General features: G+C 44.6%; 1 protein-coding gene across 1 annotated transcript; it reads right to left on the bottom strand.

The window, feature by feature from the left end:
• Positions 1–155: 155 nt before the first annotated feature.
• cds2 (CDP-diacylglycerol synthase (phosphatidate cytidylyltransferase) 2) lies at positions 156–22,745 on the bottom strand. The gene is made up of 13 exons (XM_020636423.3): positions 22,544–22,745; positions 18,628–18,770; positions 18,008–18,104; positions 13,147–13,244; positions 12,076–12,215; positions 9,342–9,400; positions 7,687–7,769; positions 7,510–7,597; positions 7,127–7,195; positions 6,121–6,273; positions 5,907–6,026; positions 5,691–5,794; positions 156–5,048 (listed from the first exon to the last, which is right to left on the bottom strand). The coding sequence occupies exons 1-13, from the start codon at positions 22,586–22,588 to the stop codon at positions 4,913–4,915; spliced, it is 1,335 nt and encodes a 444-aa protein (XP_020492079.1). The 5' UTR covers positions 22,589–22,745; the 3' UTR covers positions 156–4,912.
• Between the last annotated feature and the right edge of the window lie 354 nt (positions 22,746–23,099).

Consider the following 23,099-nt stretch of genomic DNA (forward strand, 5'->3'; position numbering starts at 1 on the left):
TACCCCCCGTATAAAGAAGTAAAAGTCACATCATTCAGCCTGTAGAGAGGAGGGGGGAAGGGGGGGGGGATAAATCAACAAGATATCTATTTCAAAATGGGGAAGAAGACAAAAAGGGAAGACACCAGGTCACACACACAGACAACCACATGATATCTTTTTCCATATCTTTAATTTTTCTCTGAACCAAGGCAAAGCACATTTCACCGTTAAAGAATATACAACGTTTCCCTGGACAAGTGTACAACTCAACACAAAGCATTGCACAGTTGAAGAAGAAGAAGAATATAGTGAAATGAAACAGCTTCGGAATAAGCACAAAATAATAGAAAGGGGAGGGGAGGAGAGGCTATAATATGTGGGGGACAGACATGTCTCCCATACATTCCTTAAAGAAGGACCTGGCTGGGCAGTAAAGTGGCACTGTTTTTGATTTGAAAATGGCACAAGGTGTGTCTCTGCCTCGGCGTGCCATGAAACCAAAAAAAAAGACAATCAGGGTTTTTTAAAGTGGTCGTTTGTCCCTCATGCCTCCCTGTGAGCTAAACCTTCAGAGGTACTGGAATGTATCAAACAGCAGAAACAAAAGGCTCTAACCTTCCTGCTCAGTGCAGCGTCGTGTTACACACTCAAACAGCGCCCTCTAGTGGCCTGTACGTAAAACACCAGGCAGAGAAATGGCAGTACAGAGCTGCGACCTAAGAGGAACTCCTCGCTTTGACTCTGTCGTCTACTCAGAGGGGAGACAATGCAACACAGTGATACGAGTGTAGGTTCACACACACACACACACACACACACACACACACACACACACACACACACACACACACACACACACACACACACACACACACACACACACACACACACACACACACACACACACACACACACACACACACACACACACACACACACACACACACACACACACACACACACACACACACACACACACACACACACACACACACACACACACACACACACACACACAGCTACTGGGGGGAGGAGCCTAGAAAAACACCCGACAGCACTAAAGTCACAGCGAGAGGTTGAAGAAGAGGAAATGCTCCTCTGCTTCCTCGATACTCTCTCCTATAATACCTTTAAATATTCCTCTAAACAAAAATACTAAAGAACACTCGACATGTCTCTGAACATCTTTTACAATGTGTCATAGAATAACTCCGAAAAGGTTTCTTAGAGTCAGGGGCGTGTTCAGACACTTTGGGACTGGAGGGGGGGGGGGGGGGGGCAACTGGGGCACTGCCCTCTGCAGTTTGTGTGCACACATGAATGAAGATCATTCAGATTTATTTATCCCCTTCTGTCTGCACTGATCACATCGACTTTTAAGTAACACAAACAAACATATTCTTCATCGACTTTCAACAACATGGATGCCCAAAGTCACAATTTAAATCTGCACACTGAGAACTATGAGCCGCCTGTTGCGTTACAGCCTGATTGGTGGATTTTAACATAAGTCCCACCTCCTGACAGGGCAAATAGCCAATCATACTTAAGGGTTTTGTATTTGGCACCATGGGTGGCCGATAAGATTTCAAAGGGCTATGCCGCCCCAGTCCACCTCTCTGGACACGCTCCTGCTTACAGTACATAAAATAAATACTTTAAGAAAGATGAGACCGGGTGAAATGTCACACAAGTCAACTCAAACATGTGGTCAAACTGATGGTAATGAAAAATGGACGCAGTGACAGTGACATCTTAAAATAAATATGTTGGATTGTACATGAGTTGATCCCGTCTGAAAGAATAATAATGATGTAGTGGACTCAGATTGATTCCCATAATGAAGCAAAGTTAGAGTCATTTGATTGTAAATACACAAACAATATGAAGAGTCTGAACACAGGGAATGACACAGAGACACGGACCCTTCACGTCCCTCATATTGCTCTTTTGTCCCTTTGAACACACTCGTCAAACTAACACCTGTACCACCTCCGTAAGGGTCGTTTTGGTTTTCACTGACGAGAACAAATCTATTCCTCTCTCTGATTGGACAAAAACAAACTGACGACAGCGCAAAAACATGATGAGCAGCTTGAGGTGATTGGTTGTTGTCTCTCGCGTTTCAGTGTCAACGACATTTGCAGCAAAGCCTCAATTCCTCTCCGGCAACAATTTTCAAAGCAACTCAGAAACTTGAGATCAATGACTATTTACAGGTTCACTCGGCCACACCCCTTTAAAGGACCAATCAGTGAGATGTGTAAGAGAATGATGTGATAAAGGTATCTTCCTATATGATCAGACATTAAGGAAACATGCTATGTTGAAGTGCTGGCTTCTCTGACAACAATGCAGCAGCCAGTATGTCCTCCTTCTAACTTTAGATTCTGCTCCTGAATGCTCTGGATTTGTTTGGACCAGAGAAGGTAGGCGCTTTTAAGACACGCCCACACGGCCGTTTTGGACGCCCCTCTGTTTTCCAGATATGAGAGCAGTTATCAGGTCAACAGGTGTTGCAGCGATGGAAGTGGTCAAGAGAAGTGGTTCAGATAGAAGTGATTGTACCCAACCTAAAAAGCCTCTGCATGTTTCTAATAAGCTCCACGAGCAGAAACGTGCTCAAACTAGGATCAATATTGGAGATGCTTTTGAAAAATGGAGAGAGGTTAGAACACAGAAAGGTTTACAGACCCATGCAGAGCTGGATAAACACTGAAGCTTCAGTGTCCACCACATGGTGACCTGTGTGAGCATCGACTCTAGAGAGGAGGAGGGGGGGAGACAGTCTCTCTACAATGTTTAGAATTTAGACTGCAGTACCCATTTTAACCACTAAGTGTCAGAGTTACATACTGCTCCTTTAATAGTTCTGAAAAATTAAACTGCAAGTCTAATATATTTTTACATTCGGAATCTCCCAAGAGGTTTTGACTCGTTCAAACAGAAGTTAAACAACTCAGAGTCACTTGAGGATCAAATCATATATATTTTTACAATAAAATAAAAACTCAGATTGTGTCGGCAACTCCAGAAATGTTTTGCACTTTTATAAAATGGGATGAGTTGCAAGTAACAGATACAGATAAGACCAGTGCCCATCTGTGCACTGGTCTTAGTCAGTAAACCAACATTTCCTATGATGCAACAAGACCATATTTTGCATGAGATCCTTTTATGTGAAACATTTGTTTTTGATTTTGCCACGCTCACTCTTAGACTCCCTCAGGGTCTTCATTTTTAACAACATGGTCCAGAAGAGAAGTACCTCTTCTAAAAGGTAACTTCGGCAGCCGAGTGCTCCTTTAACAGACGGCATCATAACTTCCAACAACATGACTGCACACAAAAAAATCTTGATCTTTAAAGGTCACAAATTATCTAAAATCCACCCTGTTCCTCTAACTCTAATATGTGTCCCTATTCTGTCTACAAACCCCACAATGATGAGAAAAGTCCATCCTCTCCGTCTTCTGCCTGCTCCACTTTTCAGAAAATGTTTGCTCAAACAGGCCGTTTGGAGATTTTCCCTTCATGACATCACAAAGGGCAGTAGCCCCTCCCCCAGGTGGGTGACACTCCCACAGCTAGGTGTTTGTTCTGCCCTCTGAGTCTGCCTTCTCACTGTAAACAATAGGACATGGAGCGAAAAAGCCCAAGACAACCAAGCCCTTCCAGAGAGGGGGCGTGGTCAGACACAGCTCATTTACATATTTAAAGATACAGACACAGAAACAGCCTGTTCTGAGCAGGGGGGTTTATAGACATGATCAAATACAGGATCAAATACAGGATCAGAGTGGATTTAGAACAAGAAACTTCACACACATGTTTTGAGGAGCTCTGAGACTTATTTAAACTGAAGAGGAGGCGGATATGTGACCTTTAAAGACAATAATCATTGGCGGGTGGCATCAGAATCCAGCTGGAAACCATCTTAAACTCTGACTGATAGTATAAACTAACACCGTATCTACATCAGATTGTCATGTTGTAGGTTAAAATGCACCGTGTAGACCCCATCACTCGTCCCTCCTTCTTACTGTCCCATCCACCTCACTGAACATGTGTGACAAAAAACCTCTGTTACTGTGATCTCATCTTTCTGCTCTTGCTATTGAAACTGAAGCGACCAGGTGAGGGGGAGAGATAAATAGTTGCTTGCGTCCATCGTCAAACACAACAAAACTTTCCGCTGAGCACTCAGCACGCTTCAAAGTGCCCAGCTGGATTCTGTACTCATGAGATTCTACGGGGGTCACTACGCTGCTCATCTGAGGACGTCGCTGTCTGCTCGATAAACAAACGATGTCATAAAACGGGCGACTTGAAATGATGAAGAAAAACAAAAAAAGACACTGAAATGTGGCTGATGGCAAAGGGTGAATTCAGTCTGATACAAGCAGACACAGTTTTAAGATATAATAGAACATACCAAATATAAAAACCATCTATGTATAAATAGAATCCATCACAACGAAGAAAACTAAAACTTAATTTTAGCGAGGAGTCCGGGGGGGGGGGGGGGGGTCACCTGGGGTAAAAATACAGTGAGGCACAGGGCTGAGAGCAGTGCATTCAAACTGAACAGAAACAAAAAGACAAATATCAACACACGATAAGAAGTATAGAGAGGTGATGCCGTGTACAGGTAGCTGATTGGCTATGATGAGTAACAGTAATTCACACTGGTGTCAGAAACATCGTTCACGCTCCACTCTCAGACCCGCAGCAAATGGAATGACCCAAGGTTGTGGTTTTTTTAAAGTGCCCCCCCCCCCCCCGTTTTTCTCAGATGAGTTGTAGCTCACTCGAAGCGCTGTGAGTCTCGCAAAAAAAATCTCCAAAGCTGCACAGGGCCCCCCTCCCCCCCCTCAGGTGCCGCCCTCCTCTCTGGTCTTGCGGTGAGCTTGTGTGTGGGGGTATGGTCTTAGGCGGCAGCCTCCTCCAGAGCCGGCAGGAGCCCCCTCTCTGTCAGGTGGGTCTTCAGGGAGTTAAAGATGTGGAGCTGCTGATCCACCCGAAGGGCCAGGAGCTGCTGGATCACCTTGCTGGGGTTTGGGCCCCTGAGAGGAGGAGAGAGAACGATCAAACACACATCTTTAAAATCCAAGACGATCGAGGATTTGACCTTTTGCCAGTTCTCTGTTCTTTTGGACTAAACATCGATATGAAGACATATTCTCATTATAGCGCCGGGTAGTGGACTCTGTTGTCTGACACTTTTTAAGGCCCCCCCCCCACACACACACACGCCCGTTTTGGACGCCCCTCGGTTTTCCTGATATGAGAGCAGTTATCAGGTCAAACCAACAGGTGTTGCAGTGATGGAAGATGACAGACCGCAGCGTGCACAGAGTTATGTGGTGATTGGGGGGAAGACGGAGATCAGGAGGATTTCAGGAGGCAGTTGTCTTGAGTGCATCAGAACAGGTTTACTTAAACTGCACGGCGTCATTCGGTGGCATTACAAACATGACATCACAAGTTGAGGAACTATGAAGCCTGACGAGAACAGTCCAGGAGACGACAACGACAGCACGGTACAACCTATATGAAGCTGTAACCTGATACCTACCAGGGGATGAGTTTAGAGCACGTTGCCATGGTGACCGGGTTAAAAGAGAGCCAGCTGACTTATGGCTCTGCAGACCAAGCTGACCCTCTAATCCCCCTCACCATCCATTGAACATGGTCTCGTTGTTTACCTGATGAAGCTGGCGATGTAGACATTCACAAACGTGGCCATGAGGTACTGGCAGTCGAATCTGTCCATGATGCCACCATGACCCGGGATAGTGTTGGCGAAATCCTGAAGGGACAAAAGAAGACAACGTGGTCAGACGCCTCTTCTGAACAGAACGCCATCAAAGCACATCACAGTACTGACGCTATCACTTAGTCTCACTGTCCTTCATTCCTACCTTGATCTTGAAGGCTCTCTTGAAGCCGCTGGCAAAGAAGCCGCCGAAAGGTCCCACGATGGAGGCGAAGCTGGACAGAGCGATGCTGTGGATCTGGAACGGATAGAGGCGCACCGTGGTCTGTGAAGACAGGAAGTGGGGGGGGGGGGGTCAGTGTTTCAGGGACAGCAGTGAACATGACGGAGCAGGAGGGAGGGAAGCTGAGTCTTCTTACCCATCCTGTGAGGGACTCCAAGACACTGGGCAGAGCGTAGTCCTGCAGCTGGAAAAGCTCCGACGGCTCGCAGTCCACCTGGAAACTGTTGGAGTCGTTGTTGAACTCCACGGGACACACAAAGTAACGCCAGCCGGCCATGACGTAGGAGAGCTGTGAGGAGAGACGGCTTCAGGTTAAGAAGCTAAAGGAAAACCTGCAGGCCGGGCAGGGACAAATCTACAACAATGCTACCAAATATTCAATAACAATATTCAAGATTCAAGATTTGTATTTGTCACATGCTCATACAGATGTGCAGTGAAATGTAAAGACTGTTCCGCAAGGCCATGCAATAATCACTCAAAAATGACTAATACACACAAATACAGTAATATTGATTTTGTGTTTGTAATTACTCCCAAACATATCTAAGCTTTAGGAGCAAACTCCTCGTTATCCTAAACTTTGTTGTAGCAGCGTCCTGGAGGGACCTCTAACCCCCCAAAAATATCTCTTTCAGCAGCTAATGCTTTGTTATTTGTTAGCATGAAGTCGTTGCTCTTGCATGTTTTTTTCCTCATAGTCCACTGCACAGCTCCTACATTTCACCTTTTGTACATTTTGTGTTTTTTATTTTTTACATTTTTTTAAATTCTATTTTATATATTGTAATATCTTCTTATCCTGTTTTATTTAAGTTGTTGCTAGTTCTGCTTTATTTCCTTGTTAATTGTTTAGCACCAATACACCAAGTCAAATTCCTTTATGTGTAAATGTACTTGGCAATAAACCTCAATTCTGATTCTGATGTTGTGAACTAGTGAGCAGGTAATGCCAATTATTTCAGCATGAGAGCCGATGCAGCTGAAGGATATGTGTTAAGCTTGATTTGGTGGGCGGCTGTGGGGTCAGTGGTTGAGTCGGTTCTCTCTCAAACAGGAGGTCTTTGATGTCTCAGCGAGAATGTCAATACTTTTATGTGGTTTGAAACTGTAGAAACATATTTATATAAGTCCAATCTTACCATGATGCCAAACACGATGGTGGCAAAGAGCCCCCCAATGAATCCCTCCCATGTCTTTTTGGGTGACAGCTGCAGAGGAGACGGTTAAGGTGTGGACAGCAGGTTAATATACAAACATACAATTCATTATGAGGCCTCATCGGGAGGCCGGACTATGACTGGACACATGAGTGGGCGGATATTGGATTTATTATTTAGAATCAGGGGTTTCAAACTCAATTATGGAGGCGGGGGAGGGCTTGGGATTTCTTGCGTCCACACTTTAGTCAACACAGTGCAGACGGGCCGCAGCATTTACAACCAAACAAGAAACGGGAAGACTGGTCAAATATCGGGTGGTAATTTGTGAGATTTGATTAGGAAGAAAAGCGGATCAGACCGACCTTAATGAGAGGGGTGCGGCCGAAGAAGAAGCCAAACATGTAGGCCATGATGTCGTTACAGATGACGCAGGAAATGGGCACGATGAACCTGATCACAAAAGAGAAGACGGTTACAGCACCACGAGACAGATAACTTTACATCAGGGAGGAGAATGTATAAAAAGGAGATTTACAAACCAGATCATGCCCTCAAACAGGTTGTGGATGATGAGGTGAGACTGAGTCACCACGATCAGCAGGGTCACGTGGGTCCACCCAAACTGTGGAGACAAAACAGGTCATGAGGCGGATCTCCGCAGAAGTACCTTCAAATCTGGAATATAAGAAGCAGTCTGTTTGGAAGGTTACTCAGAGAGAGAAAAAAAGGTTTAAACTGTCTTCCTGTGTGATGATTTCTATTGTGTTCAGCATAATTTTCTATGTCGCTCTTTTAGTTCCGTCTGTTTTTTCTCTTTGTGGAGTTTGAACTCCTACCAGCTACAGTACGCTAGTTGAGCTCTCAGCCTGCAGGGAAAGTTGTGAAGCACAGACTCCTAGCTAGTCAGCTCTCTGACTCCGCTGGTCACTCTTTATCTTTAATACAGGACTCTTTCAATCAGAAGAGGTTAATGCATGATTACAGGGATTAAAGCAAAAAAAAATGTTTTGACTGAAAATTCTCACAAATAAAACAAGCAGCAAATAACCTATTGGAATTGGTGTTTTCTTTCTAAGGAATAAAACTGACACTTATTCTTTTTTGAAAGCTCAAGCTCGATGCTGACAGATATGAACGAGCTTCTTTTTGACAAATGTGACCTGCGAATCAAGTGCATTATCTGCCTTTATAAATTAACGGTCACAGCAGGTGAAAGTATGACAAGCACAGTGAGTATCAGCTTTCAATACACAATGAATGGGGATGTTTTTTTTAATGGTGTCAGGCTGCATTCAGTGTGTGATGGTGGCTGCTTGACCCACGGTGATGACGGCGTGTGTCTGCATTTTATTCTGGTTTATTGTTTGCACGGGTGTTTAAGAACAGCCAACTTTTAAGATGAAAAAAAAAAAGGGTATTAAAAGTGCGTCTTATACACCGTGTTTAACAGTACTTGTTGACAGACTGGAGATTTGGTAAGAAGATAGCCGGGTCTCAGCATGGTTAGCTCTTAATAATCTCCTAATACAAAACATGTATGGTGTAATGGAACAAAAAATGATTTAGTTTATGCGTTAAAATAATTCTGTGGTGAACTGTCTGACATTTCAAAAAATGCTGTTTTAGGTTAAATTGGCCAATAAACATCTTGTTAGTCTAGAGGTTTCTGCATGACCTTTGATCTCTACAAGGATGGCTTCTTCTGTTTAGGTTTATTGTGTTAAACTGCTTATCTCCTACAACAGAGCTTGTCTATATTGTTGTTTCCTCCTTGACATGTTTAAAAGGAGTCTTCAGTCTCTCTCTCGTTTGAGTATCTCTGCAGAGTGCTCATCATGTTACACACTTTCTCCTTCCTGCAACTTCTAAAACCTCACAAAGATGATTGGATCTTGGTCTTCATATTCTCACTGAAATATTTCCACAACAATGGCTTTACATCATCATGAAGCGTGCTTAGTTTACAAGACCGACGAGCTCAAAAATAATAAAATAAAAAAGGGGACGTGCGGGGCAATTGTTATTTAGTTTGGTACGGGGAAACTTTGCCTGGTGTGAGTGCACCCTTAGAGCACTCTCTGGCCCACTTCTCCAGACACACTCTCCTATACTTCAGCTCTCCGCATCAAAAACCCAGCAGCAGCCTTGAGGCGGGGGGCCAGCAGGGGGGGCGGGGGGGGTGGGGGGCACTTACCATGTAGAACTGTAGACGGTAGTGCTTCTTCACCAAACTCAGCACGAACATGCAGAAACCTGCAACGACATGGACAACAACATGAGAAACACTCAGAGGAGGGAGGTTCATTAAGCCGGTATCTCGGTCACCTTTTAGTCAAAACTCCAGGCGAATATAGTTTACACTAGTTACTAGTTTAATACTAGTTACAATAGTTTATACTTCAGACAAAAGTTAATGTGCAGCGAGTGGGCAGGGCCTGCTGGAGACGTGTGTGTGAGAAACTGAGGTGAAGAGAGGATGTGGCAGGGCAGACAGAAAGAGCTTTCACTGACTGCTGACACAGCTGCTCTTCAAAAGATGTTACATATTTACTCTTTAAAGCAGTTTAAAGCAGGTAACATGGACAGAATCATGTGTCAAAACTCTGCACATCTGAGTTGTTTCCCTTCTCTTCACGGTACCAGACCATTATCTTAGACCACTTGAGATCTGACAAGTCAAGAAGCAGAAACAGTCAGGGTGCTTCCCTCCTCTCCACATCCTGTTTTTGACAGCAGTCAGCAGCTGCAGAGACTGGAAACTACAAACTGAGAAACCTGCACGGCACAGGAAACGGAGACTCCTCTGAAGAATCTCACCACACACACTGCACACATGAAGATTATAACCTTTTTTGATTGGTTAATTTCTGTCTCCTCCTCCTGAGACCAGCCGGCTGCCATCTTGTCTCAGCAGCAGAAGCTTCCCACAGCAAACATCATCCCTCCTCTGTTTGCATCAGTGTCTTCATTTGATTTGATGAATCTGCTGCTGACGTAATCCCTCCTCCGTTACTAGGTTTCCCTGTTGCACCGTAATGTGATTAATGTCGTTTTAGAGCAGAAAGGGGTCATTTTGAAAACCTTTGCCCAGGTGCAGCTGGGCGAGAGTCTGTGGTAACAAACATCCGACGTCTCTCGTCTTAGCGCTTAAAAACTGTTGATGCAGCAGAGTGAATCTAACATGAAGAAAATGCACACCCCCGTCTGGGTCTACAGTGTCTAAGACCAAAGGAAGGCTCAGAGAACCTGCAGATATTTCTGTAGACACTGTGCAGCTTCAGACCCTCAGATGGTCCTGCATCCAAAACATGACACAGTGCTGTTTTAGAAACCACCTCCTACACTAGGAGAACATATTGATCTGGTCTGCAGTGTGTGGACGAATGTGAGATCTGCAGCATGCCCAAAAAATACTAAATGTTTTACTGATGGGTGAAAAATCTACATCAGACCAGTCTCCCTCTCGTTCTGTTTCCCACAATGCAAAGCGCCTGCAGGTCAGAGAATGAAATGACAGTCAGCGACGTTATTCAAAACAAGAGGAAATAATCACAATCAGACACACAAAGATACCACCAATGATCTCTGTTGATTGATTTTTGATTTGTTCGTCCGTCATGAGCCCACAGGCTGCATTCTCAGAGCGCAGCACGGAGCAGCACCGCCCGACAGCTGGAGTTAAGAGGATCAAACTCTTATAAACACTTCAACTAACACACATAGGTCGTTGTTCTAAACTGTCTAAACGGAGCGTTTTATTCTGAAAATAAACCGGATGTTTTTTTTGTTTTTTTCTGTGTCTGACTTCCTGTCCCGCTCAATCTGCTCTGTGGTTAATTGATGCTCCTTGTGTATCTGCTGCTGAGGAGCTCAGAGGAAGCACACACACTGAATAAAGTGAAATCAGCACCGAAGTAGAGACAGACTTTAGCAGTTGCGTCACTCTCATTTTTCCTGAGTGTCACCCCTTCTTTTTTTCTTTCCTGTGATAAAGGAAAGCTCCATCATTGGGTCTGAAATAGAAACCCTTCAGCAGGTCACAGAGACTTTCAAAACTTAAGTCCATTCTGAGAAACCCTACACACCCACTACACACCCACTACACACCTTCGATGTGACTCAACAGAGACCGTTCAGTCACAGGCTGTTACAGGAAGTCCTCTTAACTGCCATCAGACTGTTTCATGGAGAATAATAAATACACACTCATATTTATTTATATTTATGAATACTCTTATTCGATTCTGCACACTGGATACTTTTGCAAACTAAAGGTTAATTACATTTGTAGTATATATTTTATTTATAACCCTGAAGTTTGTAGTTTTAGTCTAGTTTAAAAATAAAAACTGATCTTAGTGTTTATGTGTCTAAATCAGGGGTGGGCAACAGGCGGCTCGGGGGCCTCATGTGGCCCCGCCAACCCTCAACGTGGCCCTCAGGTCAATTTTTACATATCCATTAATTAATAAACATGAAGAAAACATGACCATGAAATCATGAAAACCAGAAATATGTCCAGAATAATTAATACAATTGAGTTAAATTTGAGACTGTAATCGTTTTTTCTATAGTACAGTTTGGCCCTCAAGCGGTGAGAATTAAATGAATATGGCCCTTGCTGTGACCTAAGTTGCCGCTCCCTGCTCTAAATGGTGTTTGTTAGTTTATTTAGTTTTTGTCTATTTTGTTGTTTTGTTATTTGTTAGTTTTTCTGTGTGGTATCTTCTTGCTGCTGTGACGATGTCATTTCCTGCAAAGGATTAATAAAGAACCCATCTATCTAACTGCAACGAGCAAATCAATCACCGCCATTTTGAAATGTTTGTATGAATCCTGATCGTGATTTTTTTAACGGTCGACCACGCAGCCCTTCCCTGCAGGAAGTCGTTTCCCCGTGAGGACATTAGGAGGTTTCATGTCGGTACCTGTGAGGTAGAGGGCGAAGGAGATGAAGCGATGGTATTTGCTGAGGATGCGCAGCGGCTCCTCCCTCTGCACCAGAGTGAAGAAGTAATCTGTGACCGTCTCACCGTAGAAGAAGTAGTTCACGCACAGCAGGAAGTACCTGAGAGAGATTTAGAGAGGGGTTAAAATGAACACGCGCCCCCCAAGACAACAGCCAATCAGACACTCGTTCTCTATGATCGGAGAAAATACGGGGAAGGCTGAGGCCTAGTCCACACGGGGGATTTTCCTCCTCTGTTTTTAAAAAAATGAACCCCGTCCACACACGCTCAGTTCTCAAATAACATCTTTGTTTACATGAAAACGCTAAAACGCTCTGCTACGGCGGTCATGAGAACGCCAAGTCAACAACGATGACATGCAAAAATGTTCTCCTTCCTCTTTACAAAGTTAACCCACCAACCCGAAGTCTGACCCGGTCTCGTTTAAAACCCCAGGCGTTGGGGGCGGGGTCTGAGTGGTGGGAGTGTTGTTTGAAGCAGCTTGGACCTCCGTCATCCAATCAGGCATCTCTGCTCGTCAACATAGTGGGAGAGTAACTGTGTGTATATGTGAGTGTGTACAAAGTCCAGTTAGCATCATTAGCACCAGCGGTAGTTTGGTGACGCCATGAAAACGCCATGAAAAAGCTAAATCACCGCCCTCGTGTGGATGAGGCTTGAGATGATTATTTTTCTGCCTCAAAAGTGTTTTAAGAAAGACAAAACTGTACGTTTGTTAACATCTGATTGTTCCGGATCAAGGCTTAGTGAATGTCAGGACTAGTTTCTATCACACTAAACTGAACACTACTGTCGCTAACATCAAACATCAATCGACCAATCACGGGGCGTTTGCCAATCAAGCTGATCGGGGGAAAATAATCTACAAACTACTGGAGGTTAAAATAGGTCGGAAAAACAAACCTGAGGAAGTCTGAAACAAAGTAAAACATGAGACGACACTTTAAAAAAGATGTTTAATTACACCTGTAAACAACGTGGAAATGTGTGTGTGTGCGTGTGCGTGTGTGTGTGTGTGTGCAGACTCACCAGCTCAGTGTCCTGAACCAGGGCAGGTGGTACGAGTGGTACACGCTGTAACCGATGGTGATGATTTCCTGGAAGCACTTGATCTGAACACAGAGGACCTGCACAGAGGAACACAGCGTCACCAGGAACAGGACCCCCTCCCCCCCAACGAACTGAACGTGTGTGTGTGTGTGTGTGTGTGTGTGTGTGTGTGTGTGTGTGTGTGTGTCCTACATCCCAGTGACACAAAATGGGTGACAGACCTATTTTCAGGGGATTCCCTAATGACATGAGCAGAAATCCTGCATGTTATTAGAGAGCCTGTGAATCCCAGAGTTGTCGTCTTTCAGAGGAGAGGAGAGGAAGAGGGAGAGAAGAGAAGAGAAGAGAAAAGAAGAGAAGAGAAGAGAAGAGAAGAGGAGAAGAGAAGAGAGGAGAGGAGAGGAGAGGAGAGGAGAGGAGAGGAGAGGAGACGAGAGGAGAGGAGAGGAGAGGAGTGCAGCAAAGACTTCCTCCACCACTCTTTCAACCACCCGGCTGGAGGTGATATTGGTCCTTTCTTTGAGGGCGTCCAGGGTCAGTCTTACCAGGTGACCCAGTTTTGTGCAGCCTGCCTCTCTGAAACTGGCTGACTGCAAAGTTGGAGTCCTTATGAAATCATTAAAAAATAATGGTTCCTCAAAGATCCATATTCCCGGACTCTCCGTTTTTTTCCTTTTGAATGTGTACATTTTCCATGCCTGCATTACAGACATATAAAAGGATGTTAAACCAGTGAGATCCACCTCCTCAAGCTTTAACAGAAAGAGCTGCTTAGTGTACCCCAGCCGTCCAGCTCTCCTCAGCAGCAGTCGAGCGATGTCCATCCAGCTGGGACCACAAGTGAAAAGGAGTCTCTGTGCAGTCTGGAGTCTGAATGAGGCAATTTTTGACTGAATGTCTATAAGTCCATGTCCCCCTTCAGCCACTGGCAGGTAGAGGACTGCCGCCTGGACCCAGTGTTTGCCTGACCAGAAAAAGTCCAGGATGGCCCTTTGAATGTCCTCCACCAGCCCTCTTGGAGGTGTCAAAGCCACAAGTCTATGCCAGAGAGTCGAGGCAACCAAGTTATTGACCACCAGAACTCTTCCCCTATACGACAACTGGGGTAGCAACCATTTCCATTTAGACAACCGAGTGCACACTTTCTCCTTAACTCCCTCCCAGTTTTTAATTTTAAAGTCCTCGGTACCTAAATAAACCCCCAACACCTTCAACCCCTCCCTCCCCCACTCAAGTCCACCAGGCAGACTGGGCACTGCCTGGTCCCTCCACTCTCCCACCAATAAGGCACCACTTTTTTCCCAGTTCACCCATGCAGCTGTTGCCCTTTCATACAGGGACAGGGTGTCCTGCAGACACCGAACGTCCCCCTGATTGGAGATGAAGATGTTTACACCATCAGCATAGGCAGAAACTGTAGGGGGACATTCGATGCTACAGGACGCGGGCAAAGAAAGCCCGCTGAGCCGGCCCCTCAACCTGCACAGCAAGGGCTCAATAGCCAAGCTATACAGCTGGCCGGAGATGGGACAACCTTGTCTGATCCCTCGCCGTACAGGGATTGGCCGACTCAACCCCGCCCCCATCTTCACCAAACACTGTGCATCCTGATACAACAACCCAACTAATGACACAAAACCATCACCAAAACCAAAAGACCTCAGTGCAGAAAACAAATACGAGTGATCCACCCTGTCAAACGCCTTCTCTTGATCCAGAGACATAATGCCAACATTTAGATTATAGATTTTACACACATCAGTGACATCTCTGATAAGAAAAACATTATCCATGATTGTCCGGTCTGGAACACAGTAACTCTGGTCTTTATGGACCACACTTCCCAGAACGTCCTTTAGTCTGTTCGATAAAGCTCTGGAGAAGATAGTCCACACAGAGCAAAGCAACCGGCCTCCAGTTTTTTAACAATGCCAGGTCACCTTTCTTGGGGAGCAAGGAAAGAACTGCTCTCTTACAAGAACCAGGAAGAGACCCGGTCCTGCAACACTCCATTAAAACACTATGCAGGTCAGACCCAAGAATATTCCAGAACCTCTTCAAAAAGTCTGTGGACAACCCATCTATTCCAGGTGCTCTTCCTGTTGCCATCTGAGTGACAGCAGCAGTGAGCTCCTCCAGAGACAGCTCCCCTTCCAGAAGAGACCTCTCCTCCACACTGAGCTGAGGGAGACCCTCCAGGAGCTCCCTGCGACACTCCTGGCTGCAACTCTCTGCTCCAAACAGATCCTCATAGAACTGCATGGCGTGACTGCTCATTTCCTTTGGATCAGCTGTTATTCGACCTCCTGGCAGTTTAAGACAAGTCAGCAGCTTTTTTTGAGCCACAGATCTCTCAAGATTGAAAAAGAAAGACGTTGGGGCATCCATGTCTTTGAGATGAAGGAAACGACACCGCACAAGAGCTCCCTTCACCCTCTCCTGCAGGAAAGAGCTCAACTCCATACGTTTCTCCTTCAGCAGGGTACCAGCGGTGGGATCCACACTCCCATTTAACCCCTCCTCAAGGTTCTTAATGTTGTCCTCAAGATTTTTAACGACTGTTTTTAATCTAGCAGAAGAGTGTGACGTGTACTGCTGACAAAAAACACAAATCTGAGCTTTACCAACCTCCCACCAAAGCTTCAAAGAATCAAACTCAACTTTTCTTAATTGCCACTGATCCCAAAAACACCCAAAGTTTTTACAGAAAACATTGTCCAGTAGAAGCTTGTTATTAAAATGCCAGAAGGACTTAGCCCTTTCACCTGGTGAAATAATCAGCTCCACACTAACAAAATGGTGATCAGTGAAGCCGACAGGCAGAATATTACAATGAATTAATCTGGGGTTGAGAGTTCTGGAGATGTAAACCCTGTCCAGTCAAGCTGCACACACCCTGTTACTGTTAACCCTGACCCATGTATACTGTCTGGATTGTGGATGTTTCACTCTATATGTGTCCAACAAATCCAGGTGAGAGATGACAGTTTTTAAAGTCTGGGATGAATGTGGATGTGGCTCCTCTCCTATTCTATCCACGGTGAAATCAAGTGTGCAGTTAAAATCACCACCAAGAATGATCTGATCCTGATTATAGATCAGTAACTCCTTTTGGAGGCGGGTATAGAAAGCTACCCTTTCAGCTCCATTATTTGGAGCATAAATATTAGTGAAGCAGAAAACAGTGTCCTCTATTTCTGCTCTTACAATTAAAAGCCTTCCCTTTACAATTTCAGCACAAGAGACGATCTTTACATTTGCAGATGCTCTAAACAAAATGGCTACTCCTGCACTAAAGTTGGTGCCATGGTAGTTAGAGTGCCAAAGTAGTCACTTATTTTTACTGGTTTTTTGTACGTTTCATCCATAAATTGATTGATTGACTCTAAAGAATAAATATCAGAGCCACAATTTGGCAAATCAGCAATGGATGCATTGTCTGACTCATAATCTTCATCCATGTCCTCTCCTTCACATGATGCCTGGCTACAACACACTGTCTTACCTTCCTTCAATGAAACATCTACAACTGCAGAACTTGTGGAATCTTCAGTTTTATGATTATCTACAGTCTGTGATTTTTCTGTAGCCTGAGAGCTGGTCGAAACCACTTCTACCTCAGCCACGGCCTCAGCACCAGGCGCGGACGCGGCCTCCGCCGCATGCGCCGCACTAGCCACCTCCTGCTGTCTGTGCGGACACGCAAAACGTTTGTGTCCCACATCACCACACTCAAAACACTTCAGTTGTCCCGAGCTCGCATACACCATATAAGAAGCATCACCGTGTTTAACTCGAAAGGAAACCTCCAGAGTCTGTGTGGGCGACTCCAAAAACATGAACACCTGACGCCGCAAAGATTGAACATGTTTCAGTTTGGGATCTTTACACCCTAGACTCACAGTTTTGAAAGCACTTGCAAACTTCCCAAATCTGCGGAGCTCGTTCTCTAACAAGTCGTTAGAAATAAACGGCGGAACACCGGATACGGTGATCCGCGTAGAGGGAACTGACAACGGGGAAACTTGTACAAACAAATCCCTAATGAACACACCACTCTCAATCAGCTGATACACAAGAGGCTCACTCTTCAGAAAAACAACCACAACCTTGTTCATTCGGGATGCATACAAAAGTTTATCATGACCTACCTGTTCACCTGCAGCTAACAAAACCTCCTCCACGGTGACAGTACCGTTCGGAGGGACTATCCGAACTCCCTGTCGGGGAGTCGGAGGTGGCATCTCAGCAGACGCCATTCCTCCCTCCAACCCCTCCAACGATCTGTCTTACACAGCCAACAACACTCAATATAAATATGAAAACAATCTGACCTGATCGTGCACTTTGAAAACAGTAGAAAGGATAGCAAACAATTCAATCTGCGCGACACTCGCAACACCACCACCGTCACTCACACTCACATTCACTGGAAACGGAAACGGAGGAGAGGAGAGGAGAAACAAAAGAGGAGAGGAGAGGAGAGGAGAGACAAGAGAGGAGAGGAGAGGAGAGGAGAGGAGAGGAGCCCAGGAGCTGCTGTGTGAACGCAAACAGCCGAATATTTATTCTGCAGAAAGTCAGAGTGAGCTGACGTGAGAACGCAGCAGGATATAATCAGGAGAATTCACCTCAAACAAGTGGGAGGGGCTGGTGACCTTATCGAGGGGAGTGAAGATGTGAATACGGCTTTACAGACACAAGGCTTGAGGCACTAAACATGCTAAAATGCTTTGATACAACAACATTTGGGAATATTTCAGAAGCAGGCTGTCCTGAAATCTTCTAGAAATATTCAGAAGTGGACGTGTGAATCATCATCTGTGTGGTCGGTACTCACAATCATCATCAGCACGATGGGGCCCAGGTAGATGATGAGGAAGAAGAAGGAGATCATGGCGAGGGTCAGGATGCCTCGGACCCACCAATTCTTCCATCTGAGGAAAATAAAACACACACACATTTCAGTTCTATAGCCTATTTAAGTTTATTTAATAAAACACAGATTGATAACAAAACCATCTAATGGACTGAAATCAGAGAGAGAGAGAGAGAGAGAGAGAGAGAGAGAGAGAGAGAGAGAGAGAGAGAGAGAGAGAGAGAGAGAGAGAGAGAGAGAGACAGAGGGGAACAACATGAGGGAAAGGATCCACAGATTGAACTCGAACCTGGGAGGTCTTCTTAGAGGACTTGAGCCTCTGGACATGGGGCATGCGGCGCGTACTAACAACTAGGCTACCGGCCCTCCGGTTTTTAAGATTTTTTAATTTGTAATAAACTGTTTGGCGTTTTATAATGATCATAAAAAGAATAGAAATGTTAAAAGAAAAGTTTTTTGCTATCGCTTCTTTAAATTAAAGGTGCTTAATCCGTATCAGCAGGTCAGACCAGGTGGACAATCAGAAACCGCAGTCTGCAGTTTGTATGTCTCTAACATTTCTTCCTCATCAGTGCTGGTACCTGGAGGAGAGTCCAGACAGGGCCTTGTTGAGAACCTCGGGCGTGTCATCAGCAGGGACTTGGACATCTGGGACCCCTGAGTCCACTTTGGTTTCACTGTCTGACACGCCATCTTTCTCCACCTTCAGCTCGCTGTCAGAGCCCTACAACAAACAAACAAACAAACAAACAAACAAACAGAGGAACATTTACTAAATAAGAACATGTTTATCTGTTTCCTGTGCAGCAACAGAAATAAACAAAGTTGACAGAAGTAAACAGAAACACTATTCAAATGGCGCCCGCCGGAGGGACAGTCTTTTCTACATCACATGATGTGGTATCTAGGTTACATGGAGCACAGTGTATATTTTTACCGCTGCACAGTAAACGCTCACAACATGTCCTGAAGAATTTCCACCTTATTTCAGAAACTCTCTGCAGAAGGAGAATCATGTCAGTGTGGGACACCTGTTGAGCAGCGGGGGGCATCGGTACCCGCATGTGCATGCCCCATGTACGATTGCTGTGGTCCTCCAAGTGGACAGCCTGGGTTCAGGTTAAACTCTTGTCCAGATTATCTGGGATTTCTTTGGTTTTTGGAGCGAGCTCAGCCTTCCAGCAGTCTCCGTTTTTAAGGACTAACTTCTCCAGCGAGTCACGCAGGCTGTCCACCTTTAGAATCTAATCGCCTCTCAAAACGCGAGCCCCCAACAACCCTCCCGTCTCCCGCAGTGAGGTGCATGTGTGAACAGCCTGGTCAGGAGACTTTCAGGATCCGTCCTGTGCAGGTGTAAAAACAGACCTTTCTTCTAACTCGTTACTAACCATGTATTTTCTTTAATTAATTGATACAGATGTAATTGAGTAGATGTGATCTCAGTGAACACACAGAAAAAGCAGCCGGCCTGCGAGTGGGCGGCTAATGTGTGTGGAGCGCCAAAATCTCCTCCATACTGTTGATTCCTCAGTAGCATCTGTTTAATGACAGAGGCCTGATATAAAAACACTTATCTCTGCATCTCCATGGCAACAACAATCAGACAGTTACAGCTCGTCTGTTGATGACAGACAGAGGGTTTTTTCAGTTCATCATCCTCTCACTCCCCCCCCCGCTGACCTCCGCGCTGCTGCTGACCAAATTAGGCCCTGAGTTGTCGTCTGACGCCCGCTCCGTCTCACGCTGTGGTTTTTCACAGTGAGACAATTCAACATCATTGCAGTGGGACACTTTCCATGTTACTAATCTACTCTCATTCCTTTCTGCCTCGAAAGCAAGACCGTTATTTTAATCTTCATTTGTTCATCATGTTCATAATATGTCCTCTTTAAAGTCAGTGATTCCTGAAGAGTGTTATATCAACACAGGGGTCATGTCCCCATATGGTCACCCCGTCTCTCTGGACTGACGCAGCAACATGAACGCAAGACGAGTAATTCTGCAGGATTTTTAAAAAATGAATTAAGACTATTTCTGATACTGTCCGACACACTATCAAAAAGAAAACATCTGTCAGTAGTGAAAGAAACCCAGCACATGAATGCAGGAGCATGCAAAAGAAAACACACACACACACACACACACACACACAGAGCCATTCTCCGCCTACTGGTTTCCATGGAGACAATATCCGTCATTCAGGATGCTCGAGTTAAAAATAGAGCGCGGGTTCAGTTCATCGGCTGTGAATGTTTCGCAGCACCTGGTCTGAGTCAAACAACTGAAGACCACCACATGTTAAAACCAGTCTGAGACAGTGAGCTTGAACTGGTCTTTAACTGGACACAACCTGATGATGCAAAACATTTAAAATTTTCACAATAAAATATCTGAATTAATTAAAAATTGACTAGACCTTTGCTATATATTTTTTTTCTTGAGTTCTTACATGACCTGAAATATTTCCATCAGCTATCACAGCCAGAGGAATCCTTCATTTTATGGTCGTAATGGGACGTGTCTTGTCCTGGAGGACGCCATCTCAACCACGACAAGTCACAAACACGGGATGTCAACGAACGTCAAAGACTGCTTCATAAGGAAGCGTGAGCTGCAACTGAAAGCTGCCGTACTGTTGCTGTGTACCTGAGATCTAAGGTGCTCCTGGACGGGGGGCCCGGACCCCAGGTTGGGAACCAATGCCACAGAGCATGCACGCTTTGAGTCACGTCCCAAATCTCTGATCTGAGTTCATTATGTCTACAAAATAACTCTGAATTCAGCTTCAATTGCATTTCACATCATTCAGGTGTCGCTGCAGTTTGTAAACACAACATTCAAACTGGGCCCCTCCTTCTGGGCTCATCGCCCCCTGCAGGACGTAGTGTGTATGTTTACTGCTTGTACCTACACTGCAAGCTAACGCATGCTAGCACAAGCTAACCGCCGGTGTTTGTCACCTTCCTGTCCAACAGGAAGTAGACCAACTCCACGTCCACAGGTACAAGACAACACAAGGGTCCTTTCTGAATTGTCACAGTTCAGTATGCAGTACGTACTATTCAGTATGGAGTTTCAGTGTACTGAACCCTCGTGGTCATTCAGTATGTATTTTTTGGGTCCACCTCAGTATACTGAACATTTCAGTATGGATACTAACTTCCGGGTTTCATGCAGTATGGATCGGATGCGTGCTTTCAGGAAATGAATTGTTTTACCACGCACAATGCTGTGCGAAATTAAATGTAAATCGTCACTTCACGTCCGAAATCAAAACAAACGAGCGTGGATTATTTAATCAATTTTTAATCTTAATTTAAAGTCCCGACTGAAATCACTACTTTAAATTAACAACAGAAAATAAAACAAATGTCTGCATTATTATAAACCTTTCCCCCTCTATTTAAATAATGATTTAACTATTTAAATGCGTCTTTATTGGTTTATTTTATATTCTGTATATTACTGTCTTTCATTTGTACTTTTCTTTATGTACTGTATGTTATTTAGTTATTTAATCCGTCTTTTACTTGATTTACATTGTGATATTGTTTTGTTTACCTGACTGTATGTGTGCATTACTCTTCTTGAATAAAGATAAACAAAAAAAAAAAAAAAAAAAAACAGGTGGATGCAGCCGGTTCAGGAAACGTAAATGACGTCACTTCTTTACTGAATGAATCAGAAGAAGTAGGCACAAATATCTGCCTACTGTGCGTGCATACTGAATAGTAGGTACTAAACAGTATACGGCACGGATAGTAGGTACTGCCTCCTGCCTACTGACAGATTGAGTAGGTGCTTGGCAATTCGGATACGACCAAGGTTCACCCTCGTTTTAGAACGAGCTTTATCCACTTGGTGTTTCTCTTCACTGTCATTATATTTTATTTACTGCTATATCACTACTGTCATATTCACCGTTTTTTTTTTTTAAAGCAGCTACAGACTCCATCTTTAAGCGTTCGTAGCAGGAAGTTGATATACATAAAAAAAAAATTATCTGCTGATTTTTAGAAATCTCATTCCCAATGTAACCTTATGGTAAGCAGTATTTTTGTGACGCTGCAATACCAGGTTTGGCTACCATGTCAAATTGGCTTCACCGTTCGCTCGGCGCACTTCCGGGGGGCGTGGTCACAACTTTACCGTCCATATTGAAATAACGGATAATGATGCGCTTACACATTTCCTGTCATTTGTTTAACATCTATTCAAAGAGAAGTCTTGTCCTGTTGCAGGTGTTATTACAGATGTTGTCAGACAAGCTAAGCTAATGTTGCACAGACAGCAGGGATGATAAGACAGCGAGTCTTTATGTAAACAAGGGAAAGTAAACACCTCAGTTCAAGCTGACCTTTCCTCCATCGGGGGGGTTATTCTGTCAGTATGACGTAACATTCACTTCACCAATACGAACAACATCATAGTGATAAAATATTACAAAACCTCCTCGGCTAGCAGGCGTTAGCATCAGACGGTCCTGACTGACGTTACCTTGTCCTCGGTGTCTCTGGCTCCTCGGTGCCTCAGCTCCGCCATGTTTGCTGCTCCTGTCCGAGAAGAAGAAGAAGACGGTCCTGCTGCGGTTCCGGTTCTCTCACTCGGTTTGTTTTTCTTTGGGGGGGGGGGTCTGACAGAGCTCCTGCTCAGCTTATAGTCGTGTTTTTTTTTTTTTACAGCAACACTTTTCCCTCGAAGATCGCCGTGTATGTCAAGTCAGACGGCTTCAGAGGTGACGGTCGTTTCCGGTTTTCAAAATAAAGTCAGCGGTATTTACATTTTTTAAAAGTCTGACGATGTTCCTCCTATTTCACAAGTAAATATAAACCGGGTATACTTCCGGTCCAGCAGAGGATAAACAGCCTCTGATATAAACACTGACACATAACACTGTACGGTTGCCTGGTGCAAAGGCAATTTGTAAACATGTTAATTTCTGCTGTAAAAACTGGCTTTTTTGAATTGGTGTGTATGTGACTTCCGGGGCACTTGAATCCAGCCTGTCAGGGGCAGTCCCTCTGAAATTATCTAGATGCGTTTGTGAGGGGGA

This window comes from Labrus bergylta, chromosome 2 (genome assembly GCF_963930695.1).
Source record: "Labrus bergylta chromosome 2, fLabBer1.1, whole genome shotgun sequence".
Classification (NCBI taxonomy): Eukaryota; Metazoa; Chordata; class Actinopteri; order Labriformes; family Labridae; genus Labrus; species Labrus bergylta.